This window comes from Apis cerana, linkage group LG4 (genome assembly GCF_029169275.1).
Source record: "Apis cerana isolate GH-2021 linkage group LG4, AcerK_1.0, whole genome shotgun sequence".
Classification (NCBI taxonomy): Eukaryota; Metazoa; Arthropoda; class Insecta; order Hymenoptera; family Apidae; genus Apis; species Apis cerana.
In genome coordinates, this window is record NC_083855.1 from 12,607,831 (window position 1) to 12,628,237 (window position 20,407).

The 20,407-nt window shown below is 27.6% G+C and overlaps 5 protein-coding genes across 28 annotated transcripts in view; 2 read left to right on the forward strand and 3 right to left on the reverse strand.

The window, feature by feature from the left end:
* LOC108000830 (focal adhesion kinase 1) overlaps positions 1-10,184 on the forward strand; it is a 31,529-nt gene extending 21,345 nt beyond the window's left edge. For 8 of the 10 annotated variants that reach the window (XM_062074466.1, XM_062074472.1, XM_062074467.1 and 5 more), the window contains 22 exons: positions 85-251; positions 398-573; positions 637-768; positions 862-1,011; positions 1,110-1,298; positions 1,376-1,456; positions 1,538-1,760; positions 2,130-2,165; positions 2,299-2,430; positions 2,508-2,690; positions 2,779-2,995; positions 3,091-3,281; positions 3,370-3,574; positions 3,666-3,745; positions 3,845-5,673; positions 6,262-6,405; positions 6,493-6,642; positions 6,715-6,814; positions 6,884-7,115; positions 7,187-7,478; positions 7,643-7,986; positions 8,081-10,184. In XM_062074466.1, coding sequence (XP_061930450.1) covers positions 85-251; positions 398-573; positions 637-768; positions 862-1,011; positions 1,110-1,298; positions 1,376-1,456; positions 1,538-1,760; positions 2,130-2,165; positions 2,299-2,430; positions 2,508-2,690; positions 2,779-2,995; positions 3,091-3,281; positions 3,370-3,574; positions 3,666-3,745; positions 3,845-5,673; positions 6,262-6,405; positions 6,493-6,642; positions 6,715-6,814; positions 6,884-7,115; positions 7,187-7,478; positions 7,643-7,963 — 5,230 coding nt within the window. In that variant the 3' untranslated portion in view covers positions 7,964-7,986; positions 8,081-10,184. The remainder of the gene's footprint in view (positions 1-84; positions 252-397; positions 574-636; positions 769-861; positions 1,012-1,109; positions 1,299-1,375; positions 1,457-1,537; positions 1,761-2,129; positions 2,166-2,298; positions 2,431-2,507; positions 2,691-2,778; positions 2,996-3,090; positions 3,282-3,369; positions 3,575-3,665; positions 3,746-3,844; positions 5,674-6,261; positions 6,406-6,492; positions 6,643-6,714; positions 6,815-6,883; positions 7,116-7,186; positions 7,479-7,642; positions 7,987-8,080) is intronic. The other 2 variants (XM_062074471.1, XM_062074465.1) reach the window with 1 other exon arrangement.
* On the reverse strand, positions 4,926-12,614 carry LOC108000826 (sister chromatid cohesion protein DCC1). 2 transcript variants are annotated; one of them, XM_017061441.3, is made up of 8 exons: positions 12,475-12,614; positions 12,195-12,371; positions 11,933-12,128; positions 11,672-11,864; positions 11,347-11,563; positions 11,171-11,280; positions 10,896-11,079; positions 4,926-5,714 (listed from the first exon to the last, which is right to left on the reverse strand). In XM_017061441.3, exons 1-8 carry the CDS (start codon positions 12,492-12,494, stop codon positions 5,711-5,713), a joined length of 1,101 nt encoding a protein of 366 aa, XP_016916930.1. In that variant the 5' UTR covers positions 12,495-12,614; the 3' UTR covers positions 4,926-5,710. The 2 variants fall into 2 exon arrangements, with proteins under 2 accessions (XP_016916930.1, XP_016916929.1); XM_017061440.3 differs by lacking the exon at positions 4,926-5,714 and adding an exon at positions 10,684-10,830.
* Positions 12,615-12,675: 61 nt separating this feature from the next.
* On the forward strand, positions 12,676-15,072 carry LOC108000829 (elongin-C). Of its 7 annotated transcripts, none has more exons than XM_017061449.3 (5): positions 12,676-12,814; positions 13,297-13,357; positions 13,552-13,620; positions 13,795-13,988; positions 14,092-15,072. In XM_017061449.3, the coding sequence occupies exons 2-5, from the start codon at positions 13,325-13,327 to the stop codon at positions 14,231-14,233; spliced, it is 438 nt and encodes a 145-aa protein (XP_016916938.1). In that variant the 5' UTR covers positions 12,676-12,814; positions 13,297-13,324; the 3' UTR covers positions 14,234-15,072. The 7 variants fall into 7 exon arrangements, with proteins under 7 accessions (XP_016916938.1, XP_016916939.1, XP_016916940.1 ...); XM_017061450.3 differs by having other exon boundaries at positions 13,798-13,988; XM_062074492.1 differs by lacking the exon at positions 12,676-12,814 and adding an exon at positions 13,084-13,220.
* Positions 13,441-16,052, reverse strand: LOC108000828 (biogenesis of lysosome-related organelles complex 1 subunit 2). The gene is made up of 2 exons (XM_017061448.3): positions 15,093-16,052; positions 13,441-13,630 (listed from the first exon to the last, which is right to left on the reverse strand). The coding sequence occupies exon 1, from the start codon at positions 15,702-15,704 to the stop codon at positions 15,207-15,209; it is 498 nt and encodes a 165-aa protein (XP_016916937.2). The 5' UTR covers positions 15,705-16,052; the 3' UTR covers positions 13,441-13,630; positions 15,093-15,206.
* A 301-nt stretch (positions 16,053-16,353) lies between these two features.
* Positions 16,354-19,674, reverse strand: LOC108000827 (UDP-glucose 4-epimerase). Of its 8 annotated transcripts, none has more exons than XM_062074489.1 (7): positions 19,412-19,674; positions 18,284-18,469; positions 17,838-17,956; positions 17,479-17,769; positions 17,196-17,388; positions 16,833-17,117; positions 16,354-16,742 (listed from the first exon to the last, which is right to left on the reverse strand). In XM_062074489.1, the coding sequence occupies exons 2-7, from the start codon at positions 18,408-18,410 to the stop codon at positions 16,687-16,689; spliced, it is 1,071 nt and encodes a 356-aa protein (XP_061930473.1). In that variant the 5' UTR covers positions 18,411-18,469; positions 19,412-19,674; the 3' UTR covers positions 16,354-16,686. The 8 variants fall into 8 exon arrangements, with proteins under 8 accessions (XP_061930473.1, XP_061930471.1, XP_016916933.2 ...); XM_062074487.1 differs by having other exon boundaries at positions 18,284-18,427; positions 19,412-19,673; XM_017061444.3 differs by having other exon boundaries at positions 17,196-17,376; positions 18,284-18,427; positions 19,412-19,672.
* Positions 19,675-20,407: the final 733 nt, after the last annotated feature.

Consider the following 20,407-nt stretch of genomic DNA (forward strand, 5'->3'; position numbering starts at 1 on the left):
GTTATTGGACAAGATTTTACGAAGAGATGGCGATATGTATACATCGAGACGATTGTGGTAACGGTCATTTTCCTTTTCGCGCAGCCATGAGGGGATGAGCACTGGCGTAGGAGATGGAGCTGGTGGAGGCGGTGGCGGTGGGGGAGGAGGCGGCGGAGGCGTGCAGGGAAGTGGAGGCGGAAGAAACACACCACCCCATGGATCACCCACCCCCATGGACAAGGCGACTTTGAAGGTCCATCTGCCCAATGGTAATGGTCTCCATCTTCTCTCCCTCGAGTGAAATGATAATCAAAGTGGTGATGATCGAAGTGGAGCAAGCATTTTTTTCGAGAGAATTGCTTCAAGCAAGAGTGTGTGTTATTGGTAACGTAAAAACTATTCGATCGATTTTTAGGTGGTTTCAACGTTGTTAAATTCGGTGACGCGATCGATGTGAAGGGTATCATCACTTTGGTGACTAGTCGGCTAGCGGTTGGAACCAGACACTATCATAACCTTTACGCCATGAGACTGCATCATCCTGGATCGGGGGAGAGTTACTGGTTGCATCAGGACACGACCATGTATCAGGTATTTTTTTTTCTTTTTTCAAATTTAACACGAATAATAATCGTTCGTTATTATTTTAATCAGGTTCAAGAAAAATACGAAAAGAAACACCCTCATTGCGAATGGAGGTATGAGCTGAGAGTACGATACTTGCCACAGAATCTCAACGATCTGTACGAGAAGGACAAAGTGACCTTCTATTATTATTACGATCAGGTATCTTCTTCGAAATCTATTTTTATACCTTTCTAGTGTACATATGTATATATATATATACGTTGAATATAAATCAAATTGTTTGTATTGTAGGTTCGAAACGATTATCTGTGCGCGAATCACGCGGCTCTCGATCAGGACGTGGCGGTGCAATTGTGTTGTCTAGAAATTCGCTACTTTTTCAAAGACATGCAACAGATCGCTCTCGACAAGAAGAGCAATCTCGAGTACCTGGAACGAGAGGTACAGAGAGAGAGAGAGAAAAAGAAATCCCCAAGAACTTTTCAACTTTTTGATCGTTTCCAAGTTTCGTTTAAAATATCGTCACGTTCGTTTCACAGGTCGGCCTGCACAAGTTTTTACCACGATCCGTGTTGAATGGAATGAAACCAAAGGCGTTGCGCAAGCTAATACAACAACACTTTAAAAAGGTTGCGGTATTGTCGGAGCTAGAATGCATGTTCAAGTTCTTCGATCTTCTGCGTGCTCATTATAGATTCGATCAGGAGAGGTTCATATGCGCTTTGGGGGTGAGATTTTGCTCCGTTAATTTCGAAAGCGATCAATTCCTCCAACGTTGTTTAAATTTTTTTTTTTTTTATTACAGTCGAGCTGGTCTATACCCGTAGAACTAGTCATTGGACCAGATTTGGGCATATCTTATATGGCTCATAGAGGCGGGACGGTGGTCAGTATTAAGCTTTCTTTAAACAACTTTCAAACGTACGTGCTTTCTTTCGAGTCGTGTCAATCAATATAATTTTTGCAGCCAACGAGAATCGCGGAATTCTCCCAGATACAATCTATCCAAACGCTGGTGTCCGATTGCAAGGAACACGCAAAAGCTTGTATTAAATTAAGAATAGCCGGAGCCGCTGAAACGCTTAGTATCACGTGCTCGAGTTTAGATCAAGCGGAAAGTCTCGCGGATTTAATAGACGGTTATTGTAGACTTGTCACTGGAACCAATACCTCGTTGTGGAACAGAAAAGGTACGTATGTACAGTAGCATTTTGCTCGAAATATTTAAGCAGCCGTAAAGACGGGCATGCTTTACGAATAAATTATTTTCAATTTTTTTTTTTTTGTTCTCTTTTCGCATTTTAAAACGGGCAATTTCGATGTTGATGCGAACGAACGTTTTTCCTTTAGCTTTTCTCGATATTCGTGATAGTGTGTCGAACAAAGAGATTTGTTTTGTTTACAAATATTTAGCTCCATTGTATTTTTACAATATAATCGCATATATATATATATATACATATATATTTCACTTTCCAAATATCTCGCACGAATTTCCTCTTTTTTTTTTTTATGTTATACGAAAGATACTAAGTTACATAATCGTTTACACTTCCAAGCTGCATCGTGGAAAAATTATCCCTGTCCATGCAAAGGTTTGTAGTTTTGAATGACCCCATACCGTAGTTTAACCATTTAACTTAGAGTGATCTTTAGAGTGATTTGCACGACGAGTTTGAACGACGATTTCTTTCCCGATTATTGATCGTATCCCTCGCTTTGAAATAGATGCTCATCCCCCGAAATACAGACAAGACGGTTCCAACAGCCCGGAGAAAAACGTAAGCAAAACGGGGACTATTTTGTCGGAGGACTACGCGGAAATTGTGGACGAAGAAGGGGATTATTCGACCCCAGCCAGTGAGTATTAAAAAGGGAAGATTATTTTATTTGTATTTCGTACGAAAAATGTTGTTAAACATTGATAATTTTTGCAGCCAGAGATTACGAGATAGTTAGGAATCAAGTGGAATTAGGTGAAATTATTGGAGAAGGTCAATTTGGCAATGTACATAAAGGTTCATACAAAGGGCGGGACAATCAAGTTATACCAGTGGCGGTGAAAACCTGTAAAGTCGATGCTGATCTCGCGACGTCGGAAAAGTTTCTCGAGGAAGCCTGTAAAGAAATTTTAATTTTAATTTCTCATTGAATCTATATCCAATGAAAGTTTAGAAATGATATAGATGTTTGATATATAAATTTCAGATATAATGCAACAATTCGAGCATCCTCATATTATAAGACTTATCGGTGTATGTTCTGAACCACCCATTTGGTTGGTAATGGAATTAGCCAAATTGGGAGAGATGCGGGCTTATCTGCAATCGAACAAACATCGTCTAGACCTCGCCACTCTTCTACTTTATACATTTCAATTGAGCACTGCCTTATCGTATCTCGAAAGCAAGAAATTTGTCCATAGGTAGGTATACTTTTGATTAAAATTATGATTCAAGAGAGTTTCTAATAATTATTTATATTCTAAATATATTTTCATCGACTTATTTTCATATACAGGGACATTGCTGCGAGAAACGTGCTAGTTTCTGCGCACAATTCCGTAAAATTAGCAGATTTTGGTCTCAGTAGGTGGGTGGAAGATCAAAGTTATTATACAGCAAGTAGGTGTAAGTTGCCCATTAAATGGATGGCACCGGAGAGTATTAATTTTCGAAGATTTACTACATCTTCTGACGTTTGGATGTTTGGTAGATATTTCTTCTTTTACAATGAATAAAACTGTTCTTTTTTTCCTTTAATATTCCAAAAAACATAACTCTTTTTTTATCCTTGTAGGTGTATGCATGTGGGAAATTTTAATGTTAGGCGTAAAACCATTTCAAGGTGTAAAAAATAACGAAGTGATCCGTAAATTGGAAAACGGAGAAAGACTTGCTTTACCGAATCACTGCCCTCCACGATTATATTCTTTGATGTCTCAGTGTTGGAGTTACGAACCCAGTAAACGACCAACGTTCAAAGAGATCAGAGAAACTTTACAGTACGTGATGCACTTTCATCTTGTTCTTTCTCGTATCGATCGTCGATATCTTTTTTTTTGTTCCATTACGAAAAATTACTAAACGTTGCAGTGAAATTTTATTGGAGGAGAAACATCAGCAACAAGAAACGATGAGACGGGAGAACAGAAGAGTACAAGCCATGTCTTGGGGTACGTAGAATGAAAAATAAAGAACAAAGAACTTTATATAAGGCGTATATTCGAGATATTTTATGGTCCACGAAGCGGATAATCTCTCGTCATTTACAGGGGCAGATGATGTACCGCCACCGAAACCTTCGAGGCAACCGCAAAACACGACGGATCAATCTCAGCTAACCGCCGCAGCGCCGGTCTCGACATATATCGTTGCGCAAAATCCCGAGGTTCTCGCGCAACTTCTCAAGGATAATCAAACTAGGGGGGTATGTCCCTCCGTCTACACAACCCCTGCCTCGCCTTTCAATACCTTAGCCGTACAATTTCAAGACGAAGATCAAGTCTTAACCACTGCTTTAGTTTCAGATCTACCCTTTTTCGACCCAACCACTTCAGAACCTTCCGCCTCTCATGACACTCATTCGGGAGATTCCACTTTGTCCGACACTAATTTGGATTCCCTCGATTCCTCAGACACTCCTCTCATGTCTAGTCTTAACATTTCAGACGCGACACAAGCTCAATCCCCCGCTGCTAACAGAAAGCAGCAGAAGGTTAAAGAGATGCAAAATTTGTACGCGGTTAGTTCAAAAGTTGTTGGTAGCATTGCAGGAGATTTGTATTCTCCCGTGCAAAAATTCACAACGTCCGGTGCTATTCCAATAACAACTAGTGTAGCTAGTTGCGGCGAAATATACGGGCCTGTCGCTAATTTCACCCAAAGTTCTGCCATCGTTGGTAATCTTAGTCAAAGTCCCAGTGTAGGTGGTAATTTTGGTGAAAATCCTGGAAACTTTGGGCCCAGCAGCTTGAATAGTATCATAGGATTGAACAATCAAAATCAATTGTCAAATTTCGGCCAATTCTCTGTTAATAACACGAACCAAGCTTTTAACGTTGCTCAACCGGTGAGCCAAAATTCCAATTGCATACAAAATCCTACAACTGCTGTCGTGTATCCTCGTATACCGATTGTTACTTCGAGTAACGCTGCTATTTCTGCATCCAATACGGAATGTTTGTACGGACCTGTGTTAAAATTCCGAGCGCAAAACATCCAAAATCAAAATGTGACTGATTTGAAATCCGTAAATGTGTCTGTTGGAACTACCATAGCGAATGTTAGAGGCAATTTAGCGCATACTTCGACTCCAGGAGCAAACCTGCAAACACGACCTGCACACGCTCAGAATTATCAACATCAGCAAATTTATTCGAATATAAGTACAGCGACATCACAACCGATGTATATGCCTCAATCGCAGAATGCGCAAAACAATCAAAAACAAAATCCAATTCATCAATCTGTTTCTTACATACCGTCGCAACATACGAATCAACAAAATCAAGCAATCGGCGCTAATCCAATTTACACGGCGCAAGCGACTTCTGTTACGGTCGTGCAAGCTCAGAAGGTTCAAGGTCCTATGTATGTGCAACAAATTCAAACTGGAATTGCGAGCCATGTGCCGAGTTCCCAAGCGATGAACATGAATCAGCAGCAATTGTCTTTTGAAATAGCACAGAGTCATCCCATTCAAGTGCATTTCGCCACATCGGGTGGTACGGTCCAACCAACTAGCCAGCAACACCTTCATCCGAGCACATCTAATATTGTAATCGGTCAACAATCAACTCCCATTACTGCCACGCAACATAGTCAAGCACAATGCAACGTAGCGAATCTGCCAATTACTGCTGCAACAAACGCAACGCAGTATTTAGTACAGCCAATAGTACAATCAGGGATGATAAGATCTACTACACCTCAAATAGCAACTGGTGTTGCAAAGATCACTACATTCGTAAATCAAAAACAAGATGAACAACTAACAAGTTCGACAGATGGCACACTCTCTGGATCACTGATATCTTCCGCAGTCAGTGATAGCACAATGTCATCAAGCAGTTCGATGACAGAGGAGGCACAACAAGATCAGGTTTGGCAACGCCTCCTAGGAATGAAAATCGCATCCTTTATCTGCAACAGCATATTGTTTTTATTTATAATTCGAAATTCTTGCAGCACCATACTTTTGTTGCAATTTAAATATATATATATATATACAATACATATAGATTCATACATATACATCATATATACATACATGATCATACATATACACATACATATACATGTATATATACAATGTATATTGCTTTGGTATATGCAGTTGCGTTTACACATTAGTTTGTTTAAATTTACACAATGGCCCTTTTTTTCATTTTATATATAACTAGATGATACTTTTTATTCATAACTGAATTGAAATGAATTTTATTTTGCAGTTTTGATAGGCTAATCTGTTTGCATGATGAATGGAGATAATATTATCATTATAACAATCTGAGCTGCATGTAATTATAATTGCACTACTATTGTTCTGAAATTGGTTTTGCATCAAGAATTATGCATCTCTTTAATTTTATTATGTACATATGTTTATTAAACTCATTGAAACAGTGAATTATGATTATAACGATTACGAACGAATCGATAAAAATTGAAACAAATTTTTTTCTTTCAGAGAATCGTACAATCACAGTTATTCGATAGCATCACGGAAAATTTCAGCAGTGGTATTGATGACGAACAAAAATTATTAGAACAACGACTTTTAGAACAACAGCGTCAATCGGAAGAAGATAGTCGTTGGTTAGCAAGAGAAGAGGTGCGATTAATTACTTGCAACTTTCACATTTACAATGAATAATTTGGTTCAATATTTTTTTCTAAAAATTTTTATTTCGATATTTAGAAACGTCTATCTATTGCGACGAGTGGAGATGAAAGCGCGAGTCCTCCAGTTCCACGTTCGGTTACTCAATCACCAAGTCATGAACAGCACGGGGCTAATACTGGTTCTATAGGATCTGATAAAAGTACCGAAAAAGTAATCGTTGTGAAGGTAATTTTTCTAATTAGAAGAATAATTTTTTAAATCAAGAACAAAATTATAAAAAGAATGTTTATTTTATAGAAAATGGAACCTACACCAACTGCCGATCTAGATAGGACGAACGATAAAGTATATGATTGTACCACTAGCGTAGTTCGTGCCGTAATGTCTTTATCTCAAGGTATATATTTTTATTTTTAATATTAAATTTGAATAATTTTAGTAACATTTTAATAATATTGCAAACAAGGTGTTCAACAAAGCAAGGCTGATCAATATTTAGAATTAGTACGTAAAGTGGGTATCGAATTGAGAGCGTTACTTTCATCTGTCGATGCTTTGATGGATATATTACCTATATCTGCTCATCGAGAAGTAGAAATGGCGCATAAAGTTCTTAGTAAGGACATGGCAGAACTTGTAACAGCTATGAAACAAGCTCAAAAATATAGTGCTACTACATTAGATGCTGAATATCGAAAGTAAGTGCTTCTTTCAATGCATATTAATTTATCGCTACATAAGTTTCAAAAAAAATTTAATGTAATTTCAGAGGGATGCTCTCAGCAGCTCACATTTTAGCAATGGATGCGAAAAATCTTTTAGATGTAATCGATTCGATACGTATTCGTTATCCATATGTAGATAATCAGATTTGCCAAAATCAAAATCATATTAATACTTCACAAGAATCGATGTCAGAAAATCGTATTCGTTCCAGTCAATCTGGAGAACAATTTCTAAGGAGAAGTCAATCGAGCGAACGTCAAGGTACTACGTTTAGACAGAGTCAAAGCGGTGATCTTTTACATAGAATGGGTCAATCTGTCGATCGTTCATTGCAGGTAAATCATATTTCGAAATAAATTTAATATAATATATAAAATATGTTATACAATGTAATTGTATTCAAAAATTGTTTAATATATTTTATTTTATATTTTATTATATATTTAGTTATATCTTTTAAAATTATAATTATATGTAATTTATGTAATTTTCTATTTAGGGTAGTCAAACTGATGTCAGTAGCGGCTCTAGTTTAGAAAGAAGGCATCATATTGTTACTAATAGTCTTGAACGTAATTCGACAACAAGAAGACAAATGACGACAAATAGTTTAGAAAGAAAGAGACCATCATTGTCTTGTAATATCAGTCCTATGAATAATTCGGTTAATTTGCCACCAATGGTACCAGTTACCTGCAATTTAGTCCAAACAGTTGGACCTGTTATTCATCCGAGTCAAACAGTTACAACAGGTATTAATCAACAGTCAGTGTTTACAACTAATAATAAAACAAATGAAAATGCAACAACTGATAGCTAACAACGAGGTGCCTTTGCATTAAGGTATAAGTAATAATATCAAATTATTTATTATATGAATTTGTACGAAATTTTTCATACTCATTACTCAATTATATTTTTTATTTATTAATTTCAGGAAAACTTCGAAGTAATAATTATATGTATATAGTCTACATCGTACAAGTTACCCATTTACATCTCACACATAACTCAGCAGCAAGAGATTTAATATTTATGCTTTATAGCTCTTTTTAACATTTAATAAACTTTGTCTAAACGTACTTATAGATAAGGCAGTATTCATTAGATATAGAATAGATTAGGATTATCACAGAAAAAACATAAGTCACAGCTGAAAAGAAATCACTCCAAAGTTTTAGAATTATTATTAATTTGTTATTATATAATAATCATGTGTGAATTGGGTGATGCAAAAGATAGCCTTGAGTCTAAAAAATTATAAACATAAATAATTTTTATTAATATCAGACGCAACATTTATATGAAATGAAATATTTAAATTTTATTGCATATATTATAATAATTATTAAAAATATATTATTGCATATATTATTAAAAATTAATTATAAAAAGATTATCATTATAATATCTATAATCGCTTCAAAGATTGTCTTATTGTATCACCCAGTATGTAGTTGAATAATTCTATATATATACATAAATATAGATATTTATAAATATATATTTAAATGAATAGTTCAAAATATTTTATGCAAAAAATTTAATTTCATATAGGATACAATTTTACAAAATTATTTTTACGAATTTATAATTTATAATAGTCTATTTCCTGCTAAAAGGAGTGATTATAATTGTAAAAAATGGGACTGAATGTTATTTCTATTAGGTAATTATTTTGTAATTCATATCAATTTGTGAAATTTATATAAAATGTTTTATAAAAAAAATGAATCATTCTTCAGCAACAAGTCAGTTCCTATAAAATATTTATACAAATTTCATCATTGCATAAGAATAGTATTGATAACTTGTCAACATAATGCGCTTATAACGGCAGTGCATTTACAAATCTATTAAATATTCCATAAATTAAGTATTCCATTTTTATACATTTATTTTTTTACATTCCTGGGAGAAAATTTAGTTTCATATTGGATTAAAATTATTGTCCATGATGTTTGACTGATTTTTACATTGCTCATTACTTTACACAACTATAGTTTTGAATACTAATGTGCCAAGGCGTATTTATATGTACAATACGAACAAATTTTATTATTGATTATACATGTACAGTAATACTTTTAATAACATCCCAGGAATTTGTAATTTACGATTACAATGTTCGACACTGCTATTGCATCGAAAATATAAAATATTTTTTTTTTTAGATTTACTTTAATTGTATATAAATAAATATTCAAAATTTGTATCATTTAATAATAATATTAATTATTGAGTTACAAGTATTATTTCTAGTAAATATTATTTTTCATATATATTTTACTATATTCAATTTTTTTTTCACAAATTGTAGTCACTTATTTATCAGAATTCTATTGAAATATTTAAAAGTTTTCAATCCTATATCTTTCATGATGCATGTTTATATCATCTTCAATATTGTAATATTACATAAAATATATGTTTTGTTTTATAATTCTTCTTTACACAATACACAATAATAATAGTTTTTAAGTATGCTATGACGAATATTACAATATATGATGATATAATAAAATTAAAATATTGTTAGAAAACTTTTTTTTTTTATAAAATATATGTTGGATAATTTAAAAAATTGTATATGTGACAAATTTTATTAGTGAGCTGATTATATATTATAAATTTTTCAATTATCATTCAATGAACTTACTCAATTATTTGTATATATACATATATAGCGCGTGCGCACACAATCAATTTAAAAATAATAAAAGCTTAATTTATTTTAGTTTTTTTATAGCTAAATATCTTCCACAATCATACAAGATTTCGTAATTTGTATAACGAAATAATAAATATATGAAGTATTTATAATTGTTAGTATATATAAAGATAGTTGTAATTTTTTTTTTTAAAAAAAGGATAAAATAACTATTGAAATGAAAATATTCTAGCATCATTGAATCACTGTTATTAGTTAAGTAATAAAAATTAAGACACAATATTTAAAAAATATTTATAAAATTGTGTAAATGTAACTATGTATTATTACTACAGGCAAAATAATAAATAGTAAGATAATTTCAGCATTATGAATACTTTTAAGATTGCTACATAACAGCACAATATCAACAACAACAAGCATTAACATATTCACATTATTGTACATATTTTAATAAAAATGCGTCCATTTAATTAATAATCGTAATATGGTATTGATATTTTTTTGTCATTTCGACAATAAGTATTTATTTTATTTAATTATACGTAAGACAAATTAACAGCTCATGAATCAATTGTAGTTCTTTTCCTTTTTTTTCTATTTTATAGAAAAACTATTCTTTTTATACTTTACAAAAATCTCTTATCATATTATCAACAGGAATTATTCTTTATCACTTATAATTATATTTCATGTATTTAATTTTACTGATTAATTTAACAATATCTAGTCTACTTTTGCAAAAATCAACTAATTAAAAGTGAAAGTAATATTTAACAATGGGACAATGGAAATAATAGCTCTTCAGAGAAAGAGAAGGAGATAGGCTGATTAACTGAAAACCAGATTCTTGGAGAGAAAAAAAAAACTTGAATTATAGTATTGTATTATTAAAATGATTTTTACTTAACTATTTACCATATTTTGAACTATAATATTTAATACCATTAATAATTGAACATCTAGCATGTTTAGTTAGAAGAGCATTAACATTCATTTTGTTTGTTGTTAAATTTCTAAAAAAAAAATTTATGAAAAGAAAACAAAATTTAATATATTTATAAATGCAATTTTTACCTACATTATATAAGGTGTTATTTCCTGAACTGTCCATTTATTTTTTGCTTTAAAAAGTTCATTAAATCTTTCATTAATATCTATTGGCAAATTAGTTTCTGGGAATGATACAACTTCTCTTGTCATTGTTGAGTTATTCCATTTGATAAGAGCAATTCCTTTTAAATATTCTTCTTTTGGTTCTATTTCTATATACAAACAAATATAATATAATATAATAATATAAGCATATTTTATATAAATATTAATTATAAATTTTTTATATAACTTTCAATTTACTTTCTGGTGTGCCAATATGCCATGATTTCATAAATTGTTTATATTCAGTTGTTGGAGAAACAGCAAGGAGTACTTTTGCCAAAGTCTTACAACATTTTTCTTCATTGTACCTTATAACATTATAACTTATAATAAATTAATAATTTTTATTAATATATGTATAAAATTATATTTACCTATATAATGATGTTCCATCTTTTTTCGACTTCTCACTTACTTGTGTATATCTTGCAAATACAGCATCAAAAACTGATTTAAAAATAAATTCTTTCAAAGATTCATATGTAAATTCTTTATCTACTTCATTTAATGCCCAACTATTTTCTTCCAAAATATCTAACATAAGTGTTAAACTTCGAACTTCAAATTCAAATGATATTAGACGAAAGTAACCTTAAAATCAAAAAATAGAGAATAATATGATTATTTAAAATATTAATATATGTTAATTACTATATTATTATTTGATGTCAATTATATTAATTTTGTAAAAAATAATACCATCAATATTAACTATTAAATAATCATTTAAGGCTTGAATTAGTTCATCTTCACTGGCTTGTATTTCATTTTGTAATCTATGCCAATTATATAAAAGTTCTTGACTTATTGATGATTCATATTCCATTCCTTTAAAAGATGTGGGTTCAAGTATATTAAGTAATTTTTCCCATTTAGGTTTACATTCTTTTGTCTAAAGTATTTTAAACACTTATTCACAAATAATTTTATAAATATTTGCTTATTTTGAAATTTTTTTACCTCATAATATGTATGAAAAATTCCACAAACATTATAATATTTTATTATTCGGTCTGTATTTACTTTTGTTTGTTCAAATAAATTTAATTTTGGTACTAATAAACAAGAATTAGATGTTCCTGCTTCTCTAATATCATATGTTCGATTTTGTGTACATAATACTGCAAAATCTTTTTTATTACCCTGAAATGTTAAACTGAAATGTTGCAAATAATATTAAATCATTATTAAAAAATTGACAAAGTTAAATGGAGATATATACCTGTCTCCTTTTTTTATTGCCTCTATTAAATGTTCATCAAGTTCTAATAATTTTATATGTTTTTCTATATCATGTTCTTGTGCAGAATATAAAATTTGCGTTACATTCTGCAAATCAGATTCCTTAATAACAGCTAATTCTAAACTTTTATGTATTTCTTCTGTTGTTCTCGAATACCTATAAAAATTAAAATATATCAAAAAAAATATATCATAAATATACTAAATATATTTATTCAATATTTATTTGCACATGAAATTTTATGAAAATATTTTGTCACCTAGTTTTTGCAGTTTCCATTATATTTGAAATTTGAAAAGATTACACGATAAAATAAAATTATAAGTTATAAAAAGATAAATCTTTTCATTTAAATTACGATATATATTTCACATATAAGTATAGTATAAAAATAAAAAGTTATATTAAATTTTTTTAGATAAACTTCTTTACCCGCCAATCTTTATCCAATCGTAGAATAAATTAAACTGAAGATGGAGAAGTAGTTTCGATTTATCGAGAACTATACAATATCACCAGCAGCCATATTAATTGCCATTGCGCTTATTAAGAAACTTTATTGTGATCAAAAAGTCTGAATTTATACAATTTTCGTTGAGGTATGTACGATATTGATCTGAAGCAAAATAAAGTTATAATTATTTTCATAAAAAAAGGTAAAATTATAAACGTAAATTATGTTCTGAATACAATTTATATTGCTTGTTTTCTATTTTATGCCCGATTACTTTCTAGTACTACTTTTTTAATAATACATTTTGATAATATACTTCCTTTACATTATTCATTAATCATATTAATGCATATTAATATTGGACTCGTTATGAAATATTATTATTTAACGTGCAAAAGAAATTTTTCATCTGAATAAATAATGGAACAAAAATCAACCTTAAATAATCCAAATTAAGAGACATATCAACAAGATATAATTTAATAAAAACTATTCTCTTCAATTATAATCGAAAATATTGATTTAAAAATGTTGATTTAAAATATTCTGAAGTATATATTATATTTCTTATATGTTATTTATCATAATTAATGATTTAATGTCATTTAATGATGCTATTCTTTTTAGAAATATAAATATCCTATAGGACACAAACATGTCAAATGATGTGAACACCCAAGCTGATAAGGTATGTTTTGTTTAAAATATCATGCATGCTATTTTTTTAACAGTTGGGATATGTGAAGTGTATTTGAAGAAATATATGTGCTGTTACAATTGGGCTGCTATCATAACTGCAATTTTATTAATTCTTCTAATTGGAAAACAGGAAAATTATAGTAAACAGTTTGTTGATTAATGCTAATTTTTCTTTGGATCAAGCCCAATGAGGATGAAAATATCGATAAAGCAGAAGAAGAAGAAGGCACTTCGTCTATTGATCTGCATGCGGTACCTATTTCTGCAAATTAAAATTTTGCTGCTTAATGATCTTTTTCTGTTTTTTATATTCCTTGTCTTTCATTACTAACAGTAGGATAGTTGTATGGTAGTTAAAATATTAACTCAATATATAATAATTAATATAATACAATATAATGTATAAGTTTTGGGATAAACTTTTAGCAGGAAAGTGGAATTATATACGGAGGTTGTGAAGGACCAAATGCAATGTATGTAAAACTTGTTAGCAGTGATGGACATGAATTTATTGTTAAACGTGAACATGCTTTAACTAGTGGAACAATAAAAGCAATGTTAAGTGGTCCTGGACAGTTTGCAGAAAATGAAGCTAATGAAGTTAATTTTCGAGAAATTCCGTAAGTTTTTTTTTTTTTCAATTTTTCAATTTCAATTTCAATAAAATTATTATATTCATAAAAAATAGAGAAATAAAGAATTATTTATATTTTTTATTTACAGATCTCATGTATTACAAAAGGTTTGCATGTATTTTACCTACAAAGTACGCTATACAAATAGCAGCACAGAAATACCAGAATTTCCTATAGCACCAGAAATTGCATTAGAATTATTGATGGCTGGAAATTTTTTAGATTGTTAAATGTCACGAATGATATTAATAAGCAATCAGTTTTGAGCAGTCAGTATAATAAAATTATTTATCATAATTTTAATATCAAAAATTCAATTATATTGTGACATATATCAAAAAATAATTCATAATTCGCATTTTGTATTTTGCAATATAGTTTAATATTATTTTAACAATAAATTATCTAAATTGTTTAAATGATTTTATTTATAAATATAAATTTAAAAATATATATCTGATAAATGCTTAAAAAATATATATATAATAATAGAGAAATTTCAATTAATCAATGTGATCTAAATTTATTGCATGTGCTACTTGATTAACTATATCCAATAATATAACAAGTTATTATATTTAAACAAAATTTATATTAGAAAATGATATACTGATAATATGTAATATGAATTGTATATTCATGACTGTCTGATATATAACTATAAAAAAAAATTGCATCATGTACAATTAATATAGGATTTAATTAATAGATTATATAATAATGGAGATTGTTATTTTTGAAATGGTGTCTATATTAATATTAATACATTATAGTTATATTTTTTATTATATATATAAGAATATTTATTTTTGATTTCTATTCAAATTACAAATTTTACTTCTTATTTATTATTTTCTGGCAACTTTAATCATGTTTCATATTTTTCATGTAGAAAATGATTAACATACATTTATAAATAAAATACAATATGTAGTATATAGAAATATTATGTGATATAGTGTAAGAAAAAAAACACACGACACATTTTTACAGAATCTTTATAAAAAAATGTGTGTGTATCTGTGTGAGACTGTATTCTAATATAATTAATTATATAAATTAAAATTAATGATTGTTTTTATTTCTTACCTTTTTTATAACAAAAAATGTAATTTTAATTTCATTAATGTACATTTCTTATTTAAATAATTAAATGATACAATATTTAACTTAATTGTATATTTATCTTGATAAATTACAATTTTATTTACTTTTTGTATCTTTTTCAATATCTTTAAATTTTGCTTCTAATCGTTTTGAATATGCTGCTAATTTATATGCAGCTTGTTCTAGTTTAGTTACACTATCGTCAATTTCATTGATATTATCTAAAATTGGTTGTAACTTTTTATATTTTTCGTTTAAAGAATCCAAAAATTGGGCTACACTAGATGATATTGTTTTTAACTCTGTATACTTCGCAATAGTTTCTTTATTTAATCGTTCTAATAAACGATAATCGGCATGAGTAGCGGTAAGTTCTTCTTGTAAATATTCTCCAGTTTTTTGAAACATCGTATTAGCTAAACGACTAAGATTCGGATCATGAGGATCTAATGCTTCGAAGCTACTTGTACTTGTCGAAAGAGTAGTTCCACGTTTTGGCGATTCACATCTTAAATTATGATCTGCTGAATTTTCCAAAAAAGGTGGTGGTTCACTTTCAATGTCTTCTCTTAATGGATCTTTGACAGATGTCATTGTCACAATAAATAATTATCTATTTAACAAGAAGTTATGTAGTATATATAACCTTTCTGTCTCACAAAGATATATAATTTAGGACAAATGTCAAAATTATGGAAAATTAGTTGTTTTATTACGCTATCTATTATTTTTTGAACGAAATATTTTGCCGATAATACAGTAATTGTACTTGCTGGCTGTGAATAAAATATTTTTATAAATACTTAAAATCACAATTAATCAGAGATATCTTGTATGAATATTTTTCTAAAATAAGTAAATATAAATAAAGAAAAGAAATAATAGAGAAAAGATAAAAATAAGGTAAAAATTGTGCAATCAACGCCATCTTCAATCTATGCCATAAATAAAATATACATATAAATAAGAAAAGCTAATAATACAAGAAAGACAAAGATAGAATAAGAATTGACTATTCTTTTTGAATACTTTATTTTATCTTTGAAAAGATATATTTCAAATGGCGATTAATTTTTATGTTATTTCTATTCTTTTATGGTTTAATTTTCTTATTATATTAGCTTAATCTACAGCATTTTAAAGCATGATTGCAAAATCTCTATTTTTTTTCTTTTATTTTCTTTTCTTATTTATATTTATTTTGTAAAATTTATACGCTGAAAATATTCAAAAATTCAAAATATTTTAATATTTTAATATTATTTTATTAATATCATTCTTTTTTACAATTATAGGAACATATTTATTTTATGGCACAATAATTTAGTATATAAATTATCATTTAAAAGATAATGACTTGTTAATTGTAATTATTAAATATAAATGTAAAATTTTTTTAAAATAAACATATTTATAATTAATTTTAAATATAAAATAAATATTTAGTTTGGGCTTTGGTTTAAACTTTGGTAACCAGACACCACCATGGCTTTATGTTTAAAATAATTGAATATATAAATAAAATGTTCTGCTTGAAATATTTTATATTTTCTTATAAGAAATATTTCAATATTTATTATGAAGATTTATATCCATTTGGATTATTTTGTTGCCATCTCCATGTATCTAAACCTATAATAAATATATTAAAATAATTAATTGTAAATTATTAATTTCTATAGAAATTGCAATTCTTCATATATTATTGAAATAGTAACTTACACATATTGTCTATATTTTTAGTAGCTTGCCAACCTAGTTCTTTATTAGCTAAACTAGCATCTGCATAACTTGCAGAGATATCACCTGGTCTGCGTTCGATTATCTTATATGGTATATTTCGTCCCGATGCTTTTTCAAATGCTCGTATAACTTCTAATACTGAATATCCTTTTCCAGTACCTAAATTAAACACTTTAAATCCTGTAAAATTATGAATTTTTTGATAAATCATTGCTTTTACATGGCCCACAGCTAAATCCGTAATGTGAATATAATCTCGTATGCCTATAAATTAAGAAATAAGCATAAATTAATATAATATATTAATTTCATATAAATATTTTTATATTTTTTTCTACTTACCTGTTCCATCAGGAGTATCATAATCATTCCCATAAACATATAAAATTTCTCTTTTTCCTACAGATACCTGAGCAATATATGGCATTAAATTATTTGGTATTCCATTAGGATCTTCTCCAATTAATCCAGAAGAATGAGCTCCAACTGGATTAAAATATCTCAAAGATATAACAGACCATGCCTGAAATGAGTCCTAATTCAATTAAAATGTTTTAAAGATATAACAAATCATGACTATAATAAATATTTTATTATGATATGTAAAACAATGAAAAATCATCACCTTATCTGAAATACACAGATCTTTCAAAATTTCTTCAACCATATATTTTGTTTTTCCATAAGGATTAGTACAATTACCAGTTTTCATATCTTCAACTAATGGTAGTTTTTCTGGGATGCCATAAACTGTGGCACTACTTGAATAAATAAAACATTTCACATTGAATTCTTTCATAACTTTTAATAAATTCAATGTTCCACAAACATTTGTTTTATAATATTCTAAGGGTTTTTCACAAGATTCACCCACAGCTTTTAAAGCAGCAAAATGTATAACAGAATGAAATTTATACTAAAATAATATTATTTTAATCATTTTAATTATAGTATATTTATTCTTAATAATATTCATTATTATACCTTTTCAAATACTTTTTGTAATTCATCCAAATTTGTTACATCACATTGAACAAATATGATTTTTCTATTTGTTAATTTTTCTACTCGTAATAAACATTCTGGTTTTGTATTATCATTTCCTGCATACAAATATTATATAATTATTTATTTTCAGTTCAATTAAGAAGAAAATATTTATTTTCATATATTTTCATATATATATATATATATCTATATACAATATACAATTAAATACTATTATCAATATTATATGTTTTATATATGTTCATAAAATTACTATAATCCATTAAATTATTATTGACTATATTATCAACTATATTAATTAATTGATATTTTCTTAAAATTATTATTAGTTTTTATTAGAATAAACATGAGTTATTATTTTATAAAAATAATACTATAAGGAATAATCATTATTTTTTTAAACTTGATTCGTTATTTCTTACCTTTATAAGCATTACTAAGGTTGTCTATTACCACCACCTCAAAATCTGCTTGCAATAATTCCAATACTGTATGAGAACCAATGTACCCAGCACCTCCCGTCACCAATACATTCCAGGATTTGTTCATTATTTCACTCTGTTTTTCTATTATTTTTAATACAATATTCTACAATTATTCTGCTCTTACTATATTAGAAGGAAACTACCATTGATATATACACATTACATAGGCAAAATCATATTAATGCAGTATCAGGTAAAAATAATAATGTTGAATAATAATATTAAATACTAATCATTTTTAAATATTTTATCGCTTTATAAATTAAACATAAATGATTTAAAATGACTGTATTTATTTGACATTAGAGATTTATATTACATAGTAAATATTTAACAGAAATAATTTTTACCTTTGCCATACACATTCAAAAATAATAGATACGTAATTTATATAATTAAAAAGAAATTTTATCATAACATTAACTATACATATATATCAAAATTATATTAATAAAAATGAAATTACCATTATATCTTATATATCTATAATACGTAAGCAATTAACCTTATTTCCCAATCGCTAAAGGATTGGGAACGATTTTATACTTAAAATAAAATAAACATGATAAAAAGTTATATATATTATATGATAATTTAAATTGCACAATACAGATACATCATTATCAGCATTAATATCAAATTACAATACAAAATATTAAATTAATATTTAAAAAATAAATCCGTAAATTTCATTTTGATATTTGTCAATTTAAACTTATATAAATTTATATATATATATAAAAATATATAATATATATATATATTATATAAATTTATATATATATGTAAATATATAATATATATATATATATTATAAATAATATAGTACAATTTATATATAAATCTATTATATGTGCAAATCAAATACTAATATTTTTATAAATAATTTCTTTAGCAAATAGATTTAGCATTTCATATCATAATTAATATAATAAAATCATATCATAATGATATATAAAGTATGAGCTAATATTTTAATTTTATACAATAATTAAAGTCAATAAAAATGAATTTTATAAAAAAAAAAAAAAAGAATATATTCAATTTAAATAAAAAAAGACTCACTTGAAAATTTGTAAATTTTATGTAGACTCCAAAAATACAGTAATAATTTACTATAATTTTTGTATGATAATTCAAACTAACAAATTTCACAATAAAAAAATAATTAGGCAAAAGAGATTCATACGGAATTGGAACCGTTTGAGTCACATTTTAAACTACTTTTATTTTACATAAATTTCAATTTTATCTATTCTTCAGGTAGACTTTGGGCACGTGTAAGAAAAAATAGGTCACAGAATGTCGATTTGTTGATTAACAATAGGTTTTTAGATAAGCGTTATCATTTGCATATATTTTTACATTTATGTTTATTTAATTCTACTAAATTGAATTTAATTTTTGGTGATAAAATTTTTAAAATTAAAATTACATAATTAATTTTTTATAGATATAAATAAATAACTTATCATATTAATAAAGAAGTTATATGTTGTTATGTGTATTATTGAATTTATATATGAAAAAATTTTCTTTGTATATGAAAAGATTTTATTTAAATTTTATTTCATTTATAATATAAAAATATAAAGTGTTTTTTTATGTAAGTACATATAATATAGAATAATTTTTTTAAAACATTTATTATTATATATTTATATATTTATGTACAATATATATATACAAATATATATTTATATACAATATATTTTAAAGGAAAGAATTTTATCTGCATAATATGTAAAAAATTAACATAAAATTGTTCTTTTTGTTTATACTATTTTGTTCTTATATTTAAAATTATTATATATATTTAAAATTATTTAATATAATAAAATTCTACCGTTTAAAAATCTATTGCCCAAAAAGTATCATTGTTAACCTCAACGTATCGTATATGTGCACTCGACGATCGCTTAATTCATTCGATAATTGTCGATTAAAATCAATGATCAATCGGCATTTATCAATGATCGTATCAAATAAGTTAAGAAAATGTTTTTTTACTTATAAATATAATAAATGACTCACATTTTCATATCATAAATAACAAAATAT

Coding starts and splice junctions, on each gene's coding strand:
- LOC108000826 (XM_017061440.3), bottom strand. CDS start 12,494: ATGGAAACTGCAAAAACTAG. Junction 12,372..12,474: donor ATGGAAACTGCAAAAACTAG/GTGACAAAATAT, acceptor TAATTTTTATAG/GTATTCGAGAACAACAGAAG. Junction 12,129..12,194: donor GCAATAAAAAAAGGAGACAG/GTATATATCTCC, acceptor GCAACATTTCAG/TTTAACATTTCAGGGTAATA.
- LOC108000829 (XM_017061449.3), top strand. CDS start 13,325: ATGTCAAATGATGTGAACACCCAAGCTGATAAG. Junction 13,358..13,551: donor TGAACACCCAAGCTGATAAG/GTATGTTTTGTT, acceptor CTTTGGATCAAG/CCCAATGAGGATGAAAATAT. Junction 13,621..13,794: donor CGTCTATTGATCTGCATGCG/GTACCTATTTCT, acceptor ATAAACTTTTAG/CAGGAAAGTGGAATTATATA.
- LOC108000828 (XM_017061448.3), bottom strand. CDS start 15,704: ATGACATCTGTCAAAGATCCATTAAGAGAAGACATTGAAAGTGAACCA.
- LOC108000827 (XM_062074484.1), bottom strand. Junction 17,957..18,283: donor CCTTAGTAATGCTTATAAAG/GTAAGAAATAAC, acceptor ATTTGTATGCAG/GAAATGATAATACAAAACCA. Junction 16,743..16,832: donor TAAAAATATAGACAATATGT/GTAAGTTACTAT, acceptor TATTTATTATAG/GTTTAGATACATGGAGATGG.